This window comes from Elephantulus edwardii, unplaced genomic scaffold (assembly GCF_000299155.1).
Source record: "Elephantulus edwardii isolate Elephantulus edwardi_28Jun2011 unplaced genomic scaffold, EleEdw1.0 scaffold00122, whole genome shotgun sequence".
Taxonomy (NCBI): Eukaryota; Metazoa; Chordata; class Mammalia; order Macroscelidea; family Macroscelididae; genus Elephantulus; species Elephantulus edwardii.
This window is the reverse complement of record NW_006399872.1, coordinates 9,542,209-9,563,662: the sequence shown is the minus strand read 5'-3', so window position 1 is coordinate 9,563,662 and position 21,454 is coordinate 9,542,209. Positions and strand designations below refer to the sequence as shown.

Sequence of the window (21,454 nt, the reverse complement as noted above, 5' to 3'; positions counted from 1 at the left end):
TTACAGCTTACTTGGCAACACAATCAACACTCTTGACACCAACAGTCAGGAAATCAAAAGACAAATTGCATTGGGAAAATCTGCTGAGACCTCTCCAAAGTACCGAAAAGCAATGGTGTCAGTCTAGAGAGTAAGGTGCACCTGATCCAGGCTATGGCCTTTGCAGTTACTTGCTATGCATCAGAGAGTTGGACAATGACTAAGGATGACAGAAGAAGAATTTATTGATGCCTTTGAGTTGTGGTGCTGGAGCAGAATCTTGAACATATCATGGACATCCAAGAAAACAAATAGATCTGTCTTGTAGAGGGTGAAGCCAAGTTTCTCCTTGGAGGGTAGGATTTTGAAGCTCCATATTTTTTTGAAGCTCCATTTCACTCACTTTGGACACATGACCTGGAGGGACCTTGGAGAAGGACATCATGCATCATGCTCAGAAGGATAGAGCGACAGCGGAGGAGAAGAAGACCCCAGATGAGATGGATTGATACAGTAACTGGGGCAATGGGGGTAGGTGTGTCAGAATCAGTAAGACTGGCTCAATATATAGGGTCACTGTGGGTCACAGATGACTCAACACCACATAACAACAAGGTCACTTAGTAGGGTCCCTGGTTCATAGAGATGCTCAACAAACATGTGTTGGATAAACAAGCAAGTGTAGAATGGTAATCTAATAAAGAGTAGGCATTGGAGTCACTGGAGATCCAAGTCAATGGGAACAGAAAAGTTAAGTCAGAATAAGAATAACTACATATAGTTACAGAGCTCCCTCTAGACTTCACTTAGGGGTAGGGTTAAGCACTGCGTTTCTAAGGAATTATTCTCATCTAATGCACATAGTACTTGCCTGAGAGGGCTGTTGCTGGGGAAGCCAGTGAGTTAGACCATGACATCGGGTACTAAGTGGGTGTTGGGTAGGTGACATGAATGAGGGCCTGGGTTGAATGCTGATTACAAGTGTTAATAGGCATCACTTGCATCTCGTAGGTAACTATATTCTAAGGCTTTGTCTGAGGGGTTGTTGCACTGTAAGAATGAAGATCATACAGATCTCATGATCCATAATTAGACACTAAATTTAGTTTGGTGAATGCTTTGTGAATTAAAAATCTGTGATACCTTTTGTTAGATTGGACAGGAAAGAGTTATTTTAAGGCTTAGTTTAAAACACTATTGTATTTTTCGAGGATCCTATTTCATTTTGATCACTTTAATTATGTAAGATATTCTTTTCTCCCCTGCTATCTTCTTTGATATGCTTGGCACCTCAGCCCTTATTTGCACTCTTTTAGTCCATCTAGCACAATGTCAGACAACCTTCAGGCCTTCTGGACCTTGTGCCTCAGCATTGATGTAGGAATCCCTGCCACCTGCACCATTATATCTAAGGGTAATGTCTTTCAGTTTTTATATTGAGGGAATATTTTCACATGTTGCTGCTTAGATATGTATATCTTTCCTTGTCTATCATATGCCCTTTTGGGTACAGTGCTTTTCTGTCAGATGCTGTACTAAAGCAGAGCTCCCAGAGTAAGGCAAACTAGGAATAAGGATTGGCTATCCACTTCTGAAACAGCAAACCTTGGAAAACCCTATGAACAATAGACAACACTTTGACTATTAGATATTGCACTAGAGGCTAGGCACTCACATTGGAAGACACAAAAAAATGAGGCGGAATAGCTGAAAATAGCTACTGATAATTGAAATGTGGAACAAGGTATGGATGTGGGAAAATTGGGCATTGTTAAAAAAAGAAACGGAATGAATAAATATTGAGGTACTAGGCATTGGTGAGCTAAGATAGGTTGGCATGGGCCACTTGAATCAGTCAGTCATATATGATCTACTATACCAGGAATGAAAAACTGGGGGCAAATGGGGTTGCATTCATAGTCAAAAAGGCCATTTCTAGCTCCATTTACAGAATATTATCCACACACATACAAAGAAGATCTGTTAATACTACTGTCACTCAAATATATACACCAACAACCATACCCAAAGAGGAGGTAATAGATTTTTACAAATTTTTTGCAGTCTGAAATATATTCAACATGCAACTAAGATTCCTAAAAAATAATTGGTGAATGGAATGCAAAAGTTGGAAACAAGGAAGAAAGATAATAATTGGATAATACAAGCTTAGTGGCAGAAATGAAGCTGGAGATAGAATGAATTTTTTACAATCAATTATTTCTTCTTGAAAATAATTTTTATAAAATAATGGAAACAGTGACTATACACATGGACTACATAGAGGCCAGATGGATTACATCTGTGAAAGAATCACTGGTTGAATTCATCCATTTTATGGATGATATTCTTGATACCATCACGAAGAAAGCAAAAAGTCATTACAAAGTCAAAGGAAGAAGACAATGTTGTTGTTGTTGTTATGTTATGGATTGAAGCTCAACATCAAGAAAACAAAGGTTCTCACCACTGGGCCAATTGGCAGCATTATGATGGATGATGAAGAGACTGAGATTGTAGAAAGCTTCAGTTTGTTTGGCTCTATAGTCAATACTCGGTACCAGCAGCCAGGAAATTAAGAGACAAATTGCGTTGTGAAAGTCTGCTGTCAGAGACCTCTTAAAAGAATTAAAGAGCAACTATATCAGTCTGGAGACTAAGGTATGCCTGGCCCAGGCCATGGTTTTTGCAGTTACTTGCTATGCATTAGAGAGTTGGACAATGACTAGGGATGATAAAAGAAGAGTTGATGCCTTTGAACTTTGATGCTGGAGAAGAGTATTGAATATACCATGGACTGCTAGGAGAACAAACAAGTTCATCCTGGAGAGGGTGAAGCCAGGCTGCTCCTTGGAGGCAAGGATTCTGAAACTCCTTCTGACATAGTTTGGACATGTTGCAAGGTAGGATCAGTCCTTGGAGAGGGACGTCATGCTTGGGAGGGTGGAGGGACAGCACAGGAAAGGATGACCCAGTAATTGGGGTAATGGGGTTGGGGTAGTGGGGTAGGTGTGCCAAAGACAGTGAGACTGGCTCCAGATAGGGCAGGGTTCAGAACTATTGTACATACAGCACTTTGTAACTATTGTCACTATGAGTCACAGGCAACTCAACGGCATATAACAACAACAATGAGTAATACTCAATTATATGGCACCCAACAACAACAGATCATTTTCTGACCAACAGTTTTAATAAAGAATAGAGAAAGTGTAAAGAGCAACATAAAGTCCAGCTCAGTGTGTCAGGCATCACTGGAACACCTTCCCTTGAGGTCTCCCAGGGATGACTTTGCATCCTTCAATTTTAGTTATACCCACATGTCTGCCTGGACTTGTCTTCAATTCAGCTGGTTTAGTAGTTCCCAGGAGTTGGCCTGTGCCAGTCCAGTATCCTGCTGGTTTGGTGGTTCCTGAAGGCCACCCATGCCTACCAAAGATTTTTCTTTGCCTCTAATTCATTTTTTATTTCTAGGCTCCTGCCACTTGTCACCTGCAAGTGTGCTTCATATAGTGGGTCTAGCCTCTGACAAGCTTTTGGTGTGTGGCTGATTGCGTGACTGTTTTTGCTTTAATGGGAGGAATATATGTCAAACTGATCAGCACCTCTCTTGGCATCTGCTATATGGCAGGAGAACTTGCCAGACCCACAGAAAGCTGGATTACTGCTGGCAACAGGATGCATTATTTTCTGTTCTTTCTGCAAAGCTTCCCTTGGCAGGGACTTGAGACAGGATCTAGGGCTGATGAGGACTCTAAAGGAGGCACTGTATTATTCTAAGAGTTTTTGTTCCCAGAGGAGACTTTTGAGCAAAAACTGCTGCCAATGTTTATATAGTGACTGATTTTGTCACGTTTTCTGGTGGCTTTAGCTACAATATCGTGGTAGTTGGTATTTGTAAATTTACATAAATTTTTTTGAGAATGAACTAGTAATTAATGAAAAGAAGAAAAAAAATAAAAAGAAGGCTTATACTCAGTTACTAATGGAAAAGTGGAGAGATGGTGAAGGACAGAAATACTATTTTTTTTATAATTTTTAATTTTTTTTTACATAGGTTTTGGATTTCCATTCATTCATTGCCACAATTTTCTCCCTTTCCACCCCTCCCCACCAGCTCGCTTCCTCCTCCGAAGAGAGAAAAAAAAAATTCCTTCATTAGTATACAATTCCCACGTCCCTGGACAGAAATACTATTAACCAGGTGGATTGACACAGTGGCTACAGCAGTGGGCTTAAGTATGCCAAACATTGTGAGGATGGCGCCGGATAGGACAGCGTTCAGGTCTGTTCATAGAGTCGCTATGGGTCATACTCTACTTGAAGACACTTAACAACAACAAAGCGACGCTGTAGCTAATAGTGTAACTCAATAGAGTGGAAATTAGAAACTAATATTGTTGTTTATATTTATATAATCTAAGAAATATTACATTTAAGCAATTTACAACCACATGTAGCATATATTATTCTATGGTTTAAATCTATAACAAATATCACTAAGGATTCTGTTACTAGAGGAAATCCATGTGGGGGATTGGGACTGACACCACGAATTACTATCCTGTATGTCACTAGCTTGCACTATGCCACTGGTAAACCCAAAAGCCTAACTTTAGCTTCCATTGACCAGGAGCTCCTGTGATGCAATCGTTAATCACTTAGATGCTAATCAAAAGGTTGTTGGCTCAAACTCACCCACCAGCTCTACAAGAGAAAGACCTTATGCTATGTTTCCATAAAGATTACAGCCTGGAAAGCACTAGGAGGGAGTTATACTCTAACATGGGCTCCTGTGAGTTGAAATTACCTTGACAGCACTGAACAACAACAGCAACAAATTACTTATCCTGCAGAATGTAATTTTTTCATATATCTTTTGGCAGATGCTTGCTCAGAAATCTGGCAACATCATCAATATGTCCTCTGTGGCTTCCAGCATCAAAGGTAAGCCTGCTTTATTTGGGGTGATATAACGTGTGTGTGTATGTTTGTGACATAAATTTTATGCACCATACATTTGGGGAAAGGCCATATCAGACTCATAAAGCTCATACATAAGTTCAAAGCTCCCTTATTTTATTTTTAAATCTATATTGAGTTTGTTAGTTATCAGGCCATTTGCTTTAGATGCAAACCATTCATATACATACATTATTTCTAAAAAAAAATTGTAATGGCTTTTTCTTTACCTTCTCATTTCCTTCTACTACATATGGAAATGAAAAATACACTAAGAGTGAAAGCATTTATCAGGTTAATGAATTTTTAAAAAATGTATTTAGCACCCAGGATGTGCCATGACCCTAAGAATTTACTATGCACTGGCGAGAGAGAAATAAAAACATCTTATATGCTATCATAGTATTGCAGCGCAAGATTTTACAAAATGCTGTCAAGAGTACAACAGGGAAAATTCTGCTTATGGGTTTGAGAAATGCTTCACAGAGACGACTTGATCTTGCCCCTAAATGAAATGTCAAATAGAAGAGCTCGAAGGATAGACCAAAAAGGAGTTAATGTTGTAGTTGAACACAGATGAACCCAGTTTGTGGTGAGAGTTGCCACTGATACAAGATCCCTCCTCATGCATTTAAGTGCACATTGTCAGAAGCATAAAAACAAGAGCACTGGTCTTTCACTTTTTTGCCTTTTTTTTCCGTTGGGGGTTGTTTGGTTTTGGGTTTTTTTTGTTGAGAACTTGTATACTTAAGAGTTATACCAAACTGATAATGAAAAGCAGACTATTGCTTTAAATAAGTGGCAGAACCTCAATTGGTGCAACAATTAAGTGCTTGGTTGCTCTCCAGCGGTTGGCAGTTTGAACCCATTCAAAATTTCTAGGGGGAAAGTCCTTGAGATCTGCTTCCAAAAATGTTACAGCCAAGAAAACCTTATAGGACAGTTGAACTCTATTGCATTGGGTCACAATGAGTTAGAAATTTAATCCATAACATCTACAAGCAACACACCTGTCGACACACATGTCTCAGTTGAGTTATGCCAGTTAGAAGCAGGAGTGGCATCCAGTTCCTAAACAACATGCCTCTGAAAACTCTATGAACGTTGATAAATGTCAATAGTTGTAGAGGGGCTTCAGGCCTTTTGTTCATAGGGTCACTATGAGTCGTGCTTGGCTCGAAGGCAATCAACAATAACAATAGTACTGATACCATTTTCCCAGATTCAGAAACTAGGCTTTCAAAAGGGGATGGAGGAAACATGAATATGGTTCTTGAAGAAATTTGTATTCCCTTCCCAAAGACTTTGTTCATTCCTCCAATTGCTGTGCCTTGTCTTAACCCTCAGGAGTTGTGAACAGATGTGTGTACAGCACAACCAAGGCTGCGGTGATTGGCCTCACAAAGTCTGTGGCTGCAGACTTCATCCAGCAGGGTATCAGGTGCAACTGTGTGTGTCCAGGTGAGTGATCATTAAAGGGCTGTCCCACCCTAACATCCAATTTGCCACTGTGAAAGAGAGCTGCATAGGCTTGTTTACCTCTTGTGGTAGTCTGTAATTGTGTAGAGTTCAAAAGAAAAAGTCTAGCTTTATTAAGATAAAAGTTCAGGTATAAGTTGGGGAAGCAATCCCAAGGTCTTAAGAATGAGCCACAGCTGCAGGGAGTTCAGATGCCACCCATGTGAGTAAGTTAATTCAGAATCACATGTGGACACTCTCCAGGGCCGTTTTAGAAGCAGATGAAAGATCATCAGGGGAATGATTAAAAGTAGATAATGCTCACAGCTTAGTAGGAAGAGAGTCGGAAAGTCATCAAAGCATTCCAGAACATGTGAGTCTACTTTAGCCATGTAATCACATAACTTACCTGGAGTTGCCCATCATTAAGAAGTCATTATTAGCCTTTCTGTTATACCAGCAAACAACGGCCTATGGCAGACCAAATCTAGCCTAATGCCTGCTTTTGTAAATAAAATGCTATTGGAAAACAACCACCCATATTTGTTTATGTGCTAGCTATCGCTATTTTCATGCTAAAGTAGCAAACTGAGTAGTTGTAGCAGAGACTGAATAACCCAGAAAGTCACAAATACCCATTTTCTAGCAATGGGATCAAGTATGTCAGAAATGATGAGGATGGCTCAGGAGAGGACAGAGTTCAAATCTATTGTTTATAGAGCCTCTATGAGTCATACTCCACTTGATAGCACCTACAACAAGGGCTTTTTAAAGAAGTGTGCCAACCTTTGATGTAAAGAAAAGGAGAAGGAAAGAACATATTATTAGTACAAAGAAAATTCAATGTGTCCAAACAAAAGGATACAAGAACTTCTTTATTAGGAAATAACCTCCTTTTCTTAATAACTGTGGGTGCATATATTGAATATATATACCCTTTTATAAGCTTTCAACTACCTAAAATGAATACTGGTACCCAAGAAGAACTGCAGCCTTCAATATGGATTGAGGATCAATGTCAAGAAAACAAAGATTCTCACCACTGGACCAATTGGCAGCATCAGGATGGATGGTGAAGAGATTGAATTGTTCACAGCTTTAGTTTGCTTGCCTCCACAATTAGCACTCTTGGCACCAGCAGCCAGGAAATTAAAAGATGTATTGTGAAGGGAAAGTCTGCTGTTAGGGACCCCTCTAAAGTACTGAAGAGCAACAGTGTCTCTCTGGAGACTAAGGTGCATCTGATACAGGCCATGGTCTTTGCAATCAATTGTTATGCGTCAGAGAATTGGACAATGACTAGGGAGGATAGGAGAATTGATGCCTTTAAGCTTTGGTGTTGGAGAAGAATATTGAGGGTACCATAGACTGCTAAGAAAACAAACAGATTCATCCTAGAGAGGGTTAAACCAGGCTGCTCCTTGGAGGCAAGGATTCTGAGGCTTCATCTGACATAACGGTCCTTCGAGAAGGACATCATGCTTGGGAGGGTGGAGGGCAGGCACAGGAGAGGAAGGCCCTCTAGGAGATGGATTGATTCAGTGACTGGGGTAATCGGGATGAGTGTGCCGGAGACAATGAGATTGGCACAGGACAAAACAGAGTTTAGGGCTGTTAAACATAGGGTCGCTATGAGTTGCAAGCACGTCAATGGCACATAACAACAACAACCCAAGAAGAATTCTCTCTTACTAAGGATGCATTCACCCTTACACAGCACACTCCACTGCCCCATGTAGATGTGTCAGATCAGCAGTGACTCTTTACACGAGCCATTTCTGAATGGATGCTCTGCCTGTACCCATCCCCTGGACTAGCAAAGACACGTTCTCTAGCTAGGCAGACTAGCCAAGCCTCCTCTAAGATCAGCAGAGACTCACCCAGGGTGGGTGTTCCACTCTTGACATACTAGAGCAGAAGAGGTGCTTCTGTGACCCACACTTTGGGGCTTTGGTTACCACTCAGACCAGCAGAAACTCTGAAAAGAAATTGAATAGGGTTCAGGTCTCTTGCTCACAGGGTCACTATGTGCTGTATTCAACTCGATGGCACCTAACAACAGAAATCCAAGGTTCAGATTAGTTGGGTGTAGGATCACTATGAGTCTTAATCAACTTGACAGCACCTAACAATAACAGCAACAATCCAAGATCAAGATTTATCTCATTGGTCTTCAACTGGAGTTGTGAGGAGATCCCTTGTGGCGGTACACTGTGCTATGTTCTGCAGAAGAAAGACCTGGAAATTGCCTCTGAGATGTTGTAGGCAAAAAAATCTCTATGGCTCAGTTCTGTTACACATGGAATGGCCATAATTCAGAAATGACTTTGCAAAAATGAGTTTTTCTTATTTGTTTTTTGGGTTGGTTGGTTAGGGAGATGTGGGAAAGGTAGCATTTTAAAATTAACTGTGAGGTATTGCAAAACTTGAAGAACATACTGTGGCATCAGGGAAGAGAGCGGATGGGGAGAACTATATTCCAGAGAAGATTTCCTATAATCCATCATGATCCCTTTCAGGTTAAAAACCACTGATGTATTATTTAAAGCGAGAGGGAACCCTGTTAAATACACGTCAAGCTACCGAATTTCTATTTTAGAGATCTTTTTTTCTTAGAATGGAAAAATAAATACAAGTAACATTAGTTTGGTAAAATGACAATAGAGGAGAGAAAACTAAATGGGTTTCAATCTGCACAGACATTATGGTAGGCAGCTCTTCTGGGTAAGAATTACCCAGTGGGATAACTGGCAAAATGTTTCGGAAAATGTGGTTATTTTAGTAGCTGGACTTTTCAGAAGATTGGAAAATGTGATAGCAAACTCTCTGGAATAAGGAACTTGTAGAACTGGCATTCTAGCCGTGACTTACTAAGCCAGTAGTCACAGAAGGAAACCTGAGGAGAACAAGGGTGTCTAGGATAATGCTGATGACTGTGTAGTCACAACTCTCTAACACCAAATATGTGGAGATTCTAGCGCAATGTGTCAGTCTGTGCCATGGACACGGCAGAGCCCAGTGACAAAGGATAATATGAAAGTGTGGGCTTGCTCTGCATTTTCCGGTAATAGCCATTAAATACCATGTAGAGAGTAAGGTGTGCCTAATCCAGAACATGGTCTTCACAATTACTTGTTATGTTTCAGAGAGATGGACAATGACTAAGGATGACAGAAGAATAGATGCTTTCGAGTTGTGGTGCTGAAGAAATCCTTGAATATTCCATAGACTGCCAAGAAAATAAATAGGTCTTGGAGAGTGTGAAACCAGGTTTCTCCTTGGAGGCTAGAATTTTGAAGTTCCGTCTCACATACTTTGGGTACATGGTCAGGAGACTGGTCATTGAAGAAGGACATCACGCTTGGAAAAGTGGAGGGACAGTGCAGGAGAGGAAGACCCCGTATGAGATGGATAAATATAGTAACTGGGGCAATGGGGGTGGGTGAGACAGAATTAGTAAAACTGGCTCAGGACAGGGCAGGCTTCAGAACTGCTGTACCTGAATGCACACCTTTTTAAAAAAAAAAATTTAGGCTTTATTTTCTTTTATATGCACACCTTTTTTAATGTTAAGCCATGTAGTGTTCCCCTGCTATGTTGGCACAACTGCCAGAAGTTCAAGCTGGTTTTAGAAGAGGCCATGGCACCGAGGCTTACATCAGATGGATCCTGGCTGAAAGCAATTATCAGAAAAATGTTTATTTGTGCCTTATGGAATATGCAGAGACTTTTGACTGGGTGGATCATAATAAATTATGGATAACATTGAAAACAATGGGAATCCTAGAACACATACTTGTGCTTGGGAGAGACCTATACCTAGATCAAGAGGCTACTGGCAAGCAGAGCTCCCTATTTTTTTGTTGTTATGTGCCGTCAAGTTGCCTGCGACCCATAGTGACCCTATGTACAACAGCCCTAAATCCTGTTCTATCCCTTGACAATCTTATTGTCTCCGACATGCCTATCCCCATTCCCCCAGTGAGTGAATCAATCCATCTCATTGAGGGTCTTCCTCTCCTTCACGGTCCCTCCACCCTCCAGAGCATGACATCCGTCTCAAGGACTGATCCCTCCTTGCAACATGTCCAAAGTATGTCAAATGGGGCTTCAGAATCCTTGCCTCCAAAGAGCAGCCTGGCTTCACCCTCTCCAGGATGAACATGTTTGTTCTCCTAGCAGTCCATGGTATATTCAATACCCTTCTCCAAGACCAAAGCTCAAAGGCATCAACTCTCCTTCTGTCATCCCTTGTCATTGTCCAGCTCTCTGATGCATAGAAAATAATTGCAAAGACCACAGCCTGTATCAAGTGCACCTTAGTCTCCAGACTGACATCGTTGCACTTCAGTACATTGGAGAGTACTGGCAGTACTGGCAGTACGCTGACAGCAGACTTTCCCAATGCAATTCACCTTTTAATTTCTTGGCTGCTGGTCCCAGGAGTGTTGATTGTAGAGCCAAGCAAACTGAAGCTGTCAACAATCTCAATCTCTTCATCATCTATCATGATGCTGCCAATCAGCCCAGTGGTGAGAATCTTTGATGTTGAACTTCAATCCATATTGAAGGCTGCAGTCCTTGACCTTCTTCAGCAAGCACTTCAGGTCCTCCTCAGTTTCAGCAAGCAGCATTGTGTCACCTGCATACGCAGATTGTTGAGTCTGCCTCCAATCCTGATGTCACCTTTCTCCTCATAGAGCCCAGCCTCCTGGATAATCTGTTCTGCATATAGATTGAAAATATATGGAGATAGAACACTTCCTTAACACATATACCCTTCCCAATTATGAACCACGTAGTGTTTCCTTGCTCTGCTCTGATGACTGCCTCCTGGGCTAAGTATACTTAGATCCACATTTAATATACTTGGTACGAGTAGTCAGGAGATCAAGAGATGCATAGCACTGGAAAAGTATGCAGTCAGGGACCTGTGCAAATTATTGAGGAGCAGTGGACTAATTATTGAGGACTAAGGTTTGCTTGATTCAGGCTAGGGTCTTTTCAGTAACTTACTATGTATCTGAGAGCTGGACCATGAATAAGGTTGACAGAAGAACTTGTGCCTTTAAACTTATGCTGGAGAAGAGTACTGGATATTCTTAGGGCTACCAAGTGACAAAACAGATATAATTTGGAGACGGTGCAGCCAGAGGGATCCTTGGAAGTAAAGATTATAAAATATTGTCTCATATACTTTGGGCATGTTGCTAGGAGAGGGTAGTCCTTTGAGAGGGACATCATGCTTGGAAAGGGGGAAGGACAGAGGGAAACAAGAAGACTCTCCATCAGATAGTTTGACACACTGACCTTAACACTGAATGTATAAGAATGTATGAGGATGGTACAGGATAGGACAAGGTTCAAATTTGTTGTTTATAGGGTCACTATGAGTTGTACTCGACTTAATGGCACCTAACAACAACAATATAGGCAGCTCTGGTAGCTTAGTGAGTAAGGAGTTGTACTGCCAATTCAAAGGCAGGAGATTAGAATCCCCCAGCCACTCAAGTGAAAGAGGGACATCTCCTCCCATACAATTTATAGCCTCCAAAACGAAACTGAAAGATTCAGCTGTGAGTTAGTTCTGACAATGAGTTTGAGGGTTTTAATATATATAAGATAAGGAAGCTCTGGTAGTACAGTCTTACTGTTGTTGTTAGGTGCTGTCGAGTATGACTCATAATGACCCTATGAAAAACAAATCTGAATTCCATCTTATCCTGTGTCATCCTCACAATCTCTGATACGTTCCAGGCCACTGCTGCAGTTACTGTGTCAATCCATCTCTCTCTTCTCTGGCTGGGGGAAGAATTCTCTCTTCTGGTGTGGGAAGATCTTCTATCTCTGCAGCTAGAGCTCTTTAATTTATTGGCGAGAATAGCCAATCCTCTTGTAAATTATTGAGACTGGTCAATCCCCTTGTGGAATGATAGATAGCCAATCCCCTGGTGAATAAGCCAACATGTCCCATTCACATAGTCCTATCCACCCACATTGAATAATTTTCATCAAGATCTTAACTTGTGGGAGATAATATTGGGTATTATTTCTGCGTTGGATGAGATAAGCTTTTTTTGGAAAGGATCTCTTCCAGACAGTTGGCCCTATAACTGTCTTTAAAATTTTATGACATAGATGAGAAAGCATGTCAATGGCTGCATCTTTTTTTGAAACACCTCAGGAAGCATTCCATAAATTTCTGGAGCCAGTGCTTTTAGTACAGCTTGAAAATATTCTGTCAGTACCATTGGTTCTTGATCATATGTTACATATAAGAGGTCATGAGGATGGCGCAGGATAGAGCAAGGTTCAGGTCTCCTGTTTGTACAGTTGCTATGACTATAGTTGACTCAATGGTACCTAACAATAACAAACTTGATTCCATTTGAACCAGTTCTTTTTTTTCCCTTTTTATCTTCTTTTATCAGTTCTTTTTGATACAGTGACCATATAGTCCTTCCTTCTTGTGTGCTTCTTACATCATTTCAAGATATTGTCCATAGAATCTTCCAGTATTACAACTCAAGGATTTAATTTATTCTTAAGTTCCTTAAGCTTGCAAACCACTGACCATGTTCTTACCTTTTGGTTTTCTAACACCAAGGCATTGTACATTTTGCTTTGCACATACTTTGTTTTCTTGAGACGCCCTTTGAAATTTTGTATTCAACTCTTATTTCATCATTCCTTCTTTTTGCTTTAGTGTTGTAAAGTTCAAGAGCAAGTTTTAGAGTCTCCTCTGACATTCATTTTTATATTTTTTCCTGTATTTTTAGTGGTATTTTGCTCTCTTCTTGTATGATATATGCTTCATATCATCCCACAGCTCATCTGGTCTTCAGTCATTAATGTATAGTGTATCAAATCTGTTCTTGAAATGGTTTCTAAATTCAGGTGGGATACACTCAAGATTGTATTTTTACTTTCTTACACTTGTTTTCATTTGTTTCAACTTGCAAATGAGCAATTTATGATTTGTTCCACAGTTAGCCCATGGACTGTGACTGCTGATAATCTCTTTTTGCAAATATAGCCCATTTATTTCCTGTGTATTCTATTAGATGGAGTACATGTATATAGTTACTGTCTAAAGAGGGGAAAACAGGACAGGGAGGCACAAGGCCATGAGCATTTCTCTGAAAGGGCCAGAAAGACCTAAGAATAGCATCATCCCAGAACAGATAGCAGATAAAGAGCCTGTAGCCAAGCCTGATGGTGCCTCTAGAGCCACACCAACAGCAGGAAGTCTGCTTATTTGTTGTTGGCTCTCAGATTCACAGCTGTGGTATTAAGAATGGGGTTTATTAGGAAAATGAGTTGAAGGGTGAGGGAGGCAAAAACTGTCTCACAATACAAGTCCAGGTTTAGCCCAACATTTTCAAGGCATAATTCCTCAATTAGTCCAGGCTTTGGTTTCAGTTCAGCAGTTAAATTGAAATCATTGAGTAAGGTTTACCTCAGAGTCAGCTTCTCCTTCAAGCATCCAGTAAGAACAGCAAAAACCTTTTTCTGTGGCCAGCACAAATGCAAGAAGCTTCAGGTCACACCTTGCCGCAGTTTCTTCACAGCAATGCCACAGTCTCTCCACCACAATCATCAGGGTCTCACTCTCCCCAGGGTCTTGCTCTAGTCTTCCTCAAGTCTTGCTGCTACAAGTCTTGCTAACTTCAAATCTTGTTGCCCAATATGGGAAGCACTCTTTCTCCTTGTCCCACAGCTGTTGATAATTTGCAAGAGCATGCTGATTTGCAAGACCGCATGTCAGCTGGAGACCAGAGGGGGCTGACTTTAATGAGTTTTTAAAAAGCCAACGTTTAGGCTGACACTGTAGTTACCATTCATGTTTCTTTAAAAAAAAAGCCTTGAAATTTTAAAGAATTGGGAGTACAAAATTATATCATGTAGTCTCTGGCCTCATTTCTATTCTAAAGACCATAGTATGTGAATACCAATCCTTTTTCTTTTTCCCCAAGTTTTGCATTCCAATCACCAGTTATTAATGCATTTTATTAAATATTTTATCAATTTCAGACTACAGAAGTTGGTAGAAATCCTCAATGACTTTTTCTTCAGTGGTTGTTTAAAGCCCTTAAAATGTTTGGAGGAAGAAAGGGAATTGTAGAGTTCCCGAAGTTCTAAGAATGTTATAAAAAACCTTAGAGAATATTTAAAACTTTATTAAAAATGTAGAGGTTTGTTTCAAAAACTTCGCAAAAGTTTTCTAGAAATAGTCCATTGGCTTAGAAATGACTAAGAGCAATACAAAAACCCCCTCTGTAAATGGGATATTCCCCCCGCCTCCAAAATCAGTATATTAAAGTTAGAAGAAAGGAAGTCTGGTAGCAGACTGGCTGAAGAGATTGGGTGCTAACTATAAGCTTGTTGATTCAGACCACCAGCTTGCTATGTGGGAAAAAGTTGTAGCAATCTATCTGCTTCCATAAAGATTTACAGCTTTGGGAATCCTCTGCAGCAGTTCTACTCTGTCCTGTAGGATTGCTCTGTCCAGAACTGACTGAGCAGCATCTGATAAAGTTAGAAGGAAAAAGAAAATGACTAATGGGAAACTTGAACTAATTTTAAGTTCCTAATTCTTTTAAATAATGTCATTTTTATATAATCCTGGGTAGCTTTGTTGTTGTTTGTTTGTTTGTTTTTTGAGTATTACATCTTGAATGATACTAATTATAGGTAAACAAAAACAGGAAACCTTTTCCTGCAGCATCTATTTTTCTTAAAGATTTAGAGAAAGGAGTATAAGTACTTCTGGTCATAGAAAGATTTTGTCAGGAGGGTGAGAATGGCTGCACGATTTGAAAATTGTAATTAATGTCACTGTATTTTTGCTACTGTTGATGTTTGGTACTGAGTTGATTCTAACTCATAGGAACCCTATAGGAAAAATAGAACTGCCCCAAAGGACTTCCAAGGAAGTAATGTTTAGAGTAGATTGCCATGTCTTTTCTCTTATAGAGCTGCTAGTGGATTTGATTGGCAGCTGAGTATTGAACCACTGCATCAAACAGTAGAAATTATTGGCATATGTTTTGTTTTATATATTTTCAAAAATAATAAACTCTCTCTCTCTCTCTCTCACACACACACACACACACACACACACACACACACACACACATAAATGGTTTTATCATCACCTGCATATTTAAGAGGAGGCAAACCATTCAAAGGTGAAAGAATGGGTGTGGGGACCACAACCACATGCGATAAATTACTGAGAAATTTTGTTACTTTCTCACCTAAATGGAGAGGAAGGTGCTACTTCCTAGAAGAGGTTCTCCTTCTCACTGTTGTCCTCTGCTAGGAGTTGTCCTCCCCATGAGGTGGTTGGAATAACTTCTCTGAGAATTTTCACAGGTCTGTTGTGAAAATTTTATGACTTTAAATTTTTTTATCAAAACCATAAAATGTAGTTCTTTCAAATCAAGTTATCTTCCTGCCACAGTTGTGTTCAATCAGATGTTTATCTGCCAGCAGTAAAGTATACTTTACTTCCATTTACTTTTCATTTGCAGCAAGTTCTTGAGTAACCACAACCAGGGAACTTGCTCTAGAGGAATGTGAACAAAGTAGGATTTAAAAATCTTTATGTTCTTACTTTCCTTTTTTTATGTAAAATGATTATATTTGAGGGGGGACAAAGTCAAAAGGTTATAATCCAATTTGGTAGAGGAGTACATTAAGGACAGCTTCTTAAATGGACTCACAGGCACCTCAGTCTTGAGCTTCACAGCTTTAGGCCAGTATTACAAAGTTCTTAGCTCTGGTTCCAATGGTGTAGCAGTCCCAAAGTCCCATCTTATGTCAAGTGTCTGGCTCTCCTCTGTGGCTGTGATGCCTACTTCTTCTGTGGGCCCTCCTTGTCTATCTGGCATCCTGAAGGATGAGTTGCATTCTCTTTTCTGATAATGAGGCTCCTTAAAGTAAAATAATTGTCAATTCTACTTTTTTTCGGTATGGATTGATGCTCAATATCAAGAAGACAAAGATTCTCACCTCTGGACCAATTGACAGCATCAGGACGTATGGTGAACTGATTGAGATTGTTTACAGCTTTAGTTTGCTTGGCTCCACAGTCAACACTCTTGGCACCAGCAGCCAGAGAATTAAAAGATGTATTGCGATGGGAAAGTCTGCTGATAGGGCCCTCTTCAAAGTACTGAAGAGCAATGGTGTCACTCTTCAGACTAAGGTGCCCCTGATACAGCCCATGGTCTTTGCAGTCACTTGCATCAGAAAGCTGGACAATGACTAGGGAGGATAGAAAGAGAATTGATGCCTTTGAGATGTGGTGCTGGAGAAGAATATTGAGGGTACTATGGACTGCTAAGAAAATGAACAGGTTCAACCTGGAGAGGGATAAACCAGGCTGCTCCTTGGAGGTAAGGATTCTGAAGCTTTGTGTGACATACTTTGGACATTTTGCAAGGAGAGATGAGTCCTTGGAGAAGGACGTCATGCTTGGGAGGGTGGAAGGACAGCGCAGGAGAGGAAGATCCTCTATGAGGTGATTGATTCAATGACTGGGGTAATCCAGGTGGGTGTGTTGGAGACAGTGAGATTGACACAGGATAGAGCAGGGTTTAGGGCTGTTGTACATAGGGTTGCTATGAGTCTCAGGTGACTTGACGGCACATAACAACAACAACTTTTTAATGAGATGTTGTTATTGTTGTTATGTGCCATAGAGTCACCTGCAACCCATAGTGATCCTATGTACATCAGCTCTGAATCCTGCCTTGTCCTGAGCCAGTCTCACTAATTCTGACACACCAACCCCCATCTTCCCAGTCACTGTATCAATCCATCTCATCCAAGATCCTCCTTTCCTGCACTGTCCATGTCCTGGCCATGTGCCCAAAGTATGTGAGACAGACCTTCAAAATCCTAGCCTCCAAGAAGAAACTTGGTTTCACCCTCTCCAAGACAGATCTATTTGTTTTCTTGGCAGTCCCTGGTATAGTCAAGATTCTTCTCCAGTACCACAACTCAAAGGCATTGATTCTTCTTCTGTCATCCTTAGTCATTGTCCAGCTCTCTGGTGCATAGCAAGTAATAGCAAAGACCATGGCCTGGATTAGGTGCACCTTGGTCTCTAGACTGATATCATTGCTTTTCAGAAGTCCCTGACAGATTTTCCCAATCTAATTCATCTTTTGATTTCCTGACTGCTGGTGCTAAAAGTGTTGGCTGTGAAGCTGAGCAAGGTGTAATTGTTAACAACCTCAATCTCTTCTCCATCTATCATGGTGCTGCCAATTGTCCCAGTGGTAAAAATCTTTGTCTTCTTGATGTTGAGCTTTAATCCACATTGAAGATTATAGTCCTTGACCACCTGCAGCAAGTGCGTTAGACCCTATTCAGTTTCAGCAAGCAAGGTTATGTCACCTCCATAATGTAAGTTCTTGATGAGTCTTCGATCAGTTCTGATGCCACATTTTTCCTCATAAAGCCCTACTTCCTGAATGATCTGTTCTGAAGATAGATTGAAAAGATACAGAGACAGGACATATCCCTGACACCTTTCCTGATCTTGAACCATGTAGTGCCATGTAGTGTTTCCCTGCTCTGTTCTGAGGACTGCTTCCTGGCCCAAGTATAGGTTTCGCATGAGCACAATCAAGTGTTCTGAGATTCCCATTTTCCTCAAGGTTAGCCACAATTTGTTGTGATCCACACAGTCAGATGCCTTTACATAGTCAATGAAACACAGATAGACATTCCTCTAGTACTGTCTGTTTTCTGTCAAAACTAGGCAAAGACAGTGGGGAAAATTCAGAACCACCTGGAATTACTCAATATTGTAGTAGATATAAAACTCTTCTTAAGGATCCTAACCCAACAGGAAAGAATTTTTTGTTGTTTTTTAAAATTTCTATTTTATATTGGTGTGCGTACAAAATCCATACACATTGTGCCTCACACTACCTTTCATTCACATAAAGTTTCATAAAATCATAAAGAATGCTTTAAGATCACTGAGGCAGTCTCCATCTTCATTCAAGTGAAGTGATAGGTGATGTATATGCATCACAAAGACGTAATGAGGATTACATGAGATATAAAAAACCAAAACAGTTTCCTAGAAACCCCGGGAGTTACAGAAGATAATATATGCAAAAGTGATGAATATTCACAAGCTATTATATAAATGTAATATGATTTAAATATTCATCCTTGAGAAAGCTTAATCATCCAGAATCCCTGTCCAATGTAGAAAAGGATGAGTTTGTTTTGAAAAATCACAGAACTGTTAAATAAATGACAAGTCTAAAGAAGTCCTGCTGATTGATGTGTTAACATGTTAGGCTGCTAACCAAAAAGCCAACTGTTTAATTCCTCCAGCCACTTCATGGTAGAAAGATGGGCAGTCTGCTGCCATAATGGTTTACAGCCCTGAAATCTTGATGGAGTGTTGCCTTGAGTCAAAACTGACTTCATGACAGTGTACTGGGTTTTAAGCCAATTAAATAAAGGATGACAGAAGGAAAAGTAACATCATCATTCTAAATCATGGAGAAAAATTTCACTCCCTGTTACAGCATATGTAAATGAAGTTGAAAGTTTCATTATCAATGTCTTTTTCAGTTTAAATATACTGAATGCCCCCCTCCTTGATTTAGGAACTGTGGACACTCCATCTCTGCAAGAGAGAATACAAGCCAGACCAAACCCTGAAGAGGTATGTCTGCCATTTTAAATGTATTTAAACCCTTTGCTTAAACTATGCCTATATTTTATTTTTATTTATATTTTTCTTTCTGTAATGCCTACTTCTATCTTTCACAGTGTCTGTATGTTTCTAACACAAATCACTTGAATAGTGTGGGTGAATGGGTCACAATAAACCTGGTTGATTGCTAATTACTGCTATTCTTGTGTATCATGCATGATTAATCAAGGTAGCAATCTAATGGTACGTCTGTAGTTTCTGCCTGCCTTAAGCACCCTGAAAGAGTTGCAGCTGAGCCTGTACCTCAGCTTACACCACTAACGTCTGCCATGGTCTCTTCTCACAGGCACTGAGCGATTTTCTAAAGAGACAGAAAACAGGCAGATTTGCAACTGCAGAAGAAGTAGCCCAACTCTGTGTTTATCTGGCTTCAGATGAAGTAAGTACTATTCTTCCCAGGTAGTTCATTATTCTGAATCACATTTGGTCACAGTTTGCCCAGTCATCTGTAATGTATGGAAAGAAAGAAGGAAAGGGAGTAGGTGGGAGAAAAGAGGTGAGCCACCCATCATTAGCTCCTCTCTACAGTGACTTGGTGCATACGAGGTGGCTGGTGAGTGTGACAGAGTGGAGTTCTTTTAGTGACAAAGCAATTATGACTTCTCAGAACTATAAAACAACAACACTAAATAGTTGTGAAAATTGCTGGACAAATTATTAATGAAGCAGGAATAGTGGATTTTGTAATTTCTCTGTCTTCATATCTTCAGAAGAGCTCATTTGTATTTTGTTGAGCTCATCCAGTCTTTGGCTACTTCTCATAAGCAAAGTTACCCTTGTTAAGCCAAAGCTAAAGTTATAAAATATTTGCAAATGTTCAGCTTGAAATATGCAAGAAATGGACCTTTGGCCTTCTTAAAGATGCCCGAGCATGCCCATATAGATCATAGAGAATTTCCCCCTTAAAATCATTTGAAAGGATTAGGGATTAGGGATTTCCTTTTTTAGTGATGTGACTAATAATCCTTTGGGTTTTCTATGTTATATGCTTAGTTTTTGTATATTGAACTTTTAATAATCTGAACCCGTAATGCTCTTTTTTGCTGTTTCTCCCATTGTTGCTGGCTTTAGATGAATTTAAAACAAAGGGCACAAAGTTAAATCTGTATTATCTGTGCTGAAATTAAGGGATTTTTAAGCTTCTATGATTTAAAGATTTCAGATTTAGTTTTAGGGGAAATAATAGTAATCATTCTTATAATCATTGAGGATTGTATGTTTGGACCTAAAACAGACTAATTTTCATAGCCTAACCAATTATTATGACACATTTAAATGGAAACAGACATTTAGTTTACTTCCACTCTTAGGATTCTCTACATAGATTGATCACCTAAAGATAGATCTTTTTTAAAAATTCTGTTTAGTAATTGCGATGACCAGTTTAGGACTGATATATGATGAAAATTTATTAGTGGCATAAAATTCATCTAGTTTTGAGTTTCAAAATGAAAATGTGCTATTTTAAGCCTATAGTTTATCCTCACTATAGGTATAAATTAGACTAGCTATAAATCACTATTTCTTAATTTCTGATACTTTAAAAAAATTTTAATTATTATTTAAATGAAAGTCTACAGAAAAGTTGGATTTTTATTCATTCATTGTTGCACATTTTTAATTTTTGATTCTTGAGACCAAACATTCTTGCTTAGAATATAACATGGGCTTAGATCCCAGAAGAGGCCCTCTAGCTTGTTCCAGATCACAAGAACACTTAGCAGCTCTAAACATGAGAACTTTAAATCAGACTTACCCATACTATATTTGTTAAGTAATGTGATGTATTAAAAGGAGAGTAAATTGTTTAGGTATCCCTGTAATAGAAATACATAAGAAACATGGCCTATGTTAATCTACCTAATGATTCCTCCTTGTGTTTTACACTTCAGTCAGCCTATATAACAGGTAACCCTGTCATCATTGATGGAGGCTGGAGCTTGTGATTGGAGGATCTCCTCGCAGAAAAGGAAAGCAGCCCCTTTCTACACACTATGAGCCTGGATTCAAAGAAGACTCAATAATTATATATTTTCCATGAATGGCTTAACAATGAATACAAGCCCTTTTAATGGTATCTTTGTTCCCCTGAGTCTGATTCTTGAAATATATTCATCTAATCACTACAAAATCCTTAGTTGTTGATTGTCGTCAAGTCAAGCATGGCTTATAGCGACCCTATGACCAAAAGGCCTGTAGCCTTTCTATAACTATTGTCATTTCTCAAAGTTCAGAGAGTTTCTAGAAACATGTTGTCAACAACAACAATCACTCCAAAACACTATAGGAAGTTAAAATTAG

At 39.7% G+C, this 21,454-nt stretch overlaps 1 protein-coding gene across 1 annotated transcript in view; it reads left to right on the top strand.

Moving 5' to 3' along the window:
- LOC102875694 (3-hydroxybutyrate dehydrogenase type 2-like) overlaps positions 1-21,099 on the top strand; it is a 42,483-nt gene extending 21,384 nt beyond the window's left edge. Inside the window, exons 5-9 of the mRNA XM_006893096.1 lie at positions 4,866-4,926; positions 6,289-6,402; positions 19,044-19,102; positions 19,440-19,532; positions 21,046-21,099. Of these exons, the coding sequence (XP_006893158.1) occupies positions 4,866-4,926; positions 6,289-6,402; positions 19,044-19,102; positions 19,440-19,532; positions 21,046-21,099 (381 nt within the window). The remainder of the gene's footprint in view (positions 1-4,865; positions 4,927-6,288; positions 6,403-19,043; positions 19,103-19,439; positions 19,533-21,045) is intronic.
- Positions 21,100-21,454: the final 355 nt, after the last annotated feature.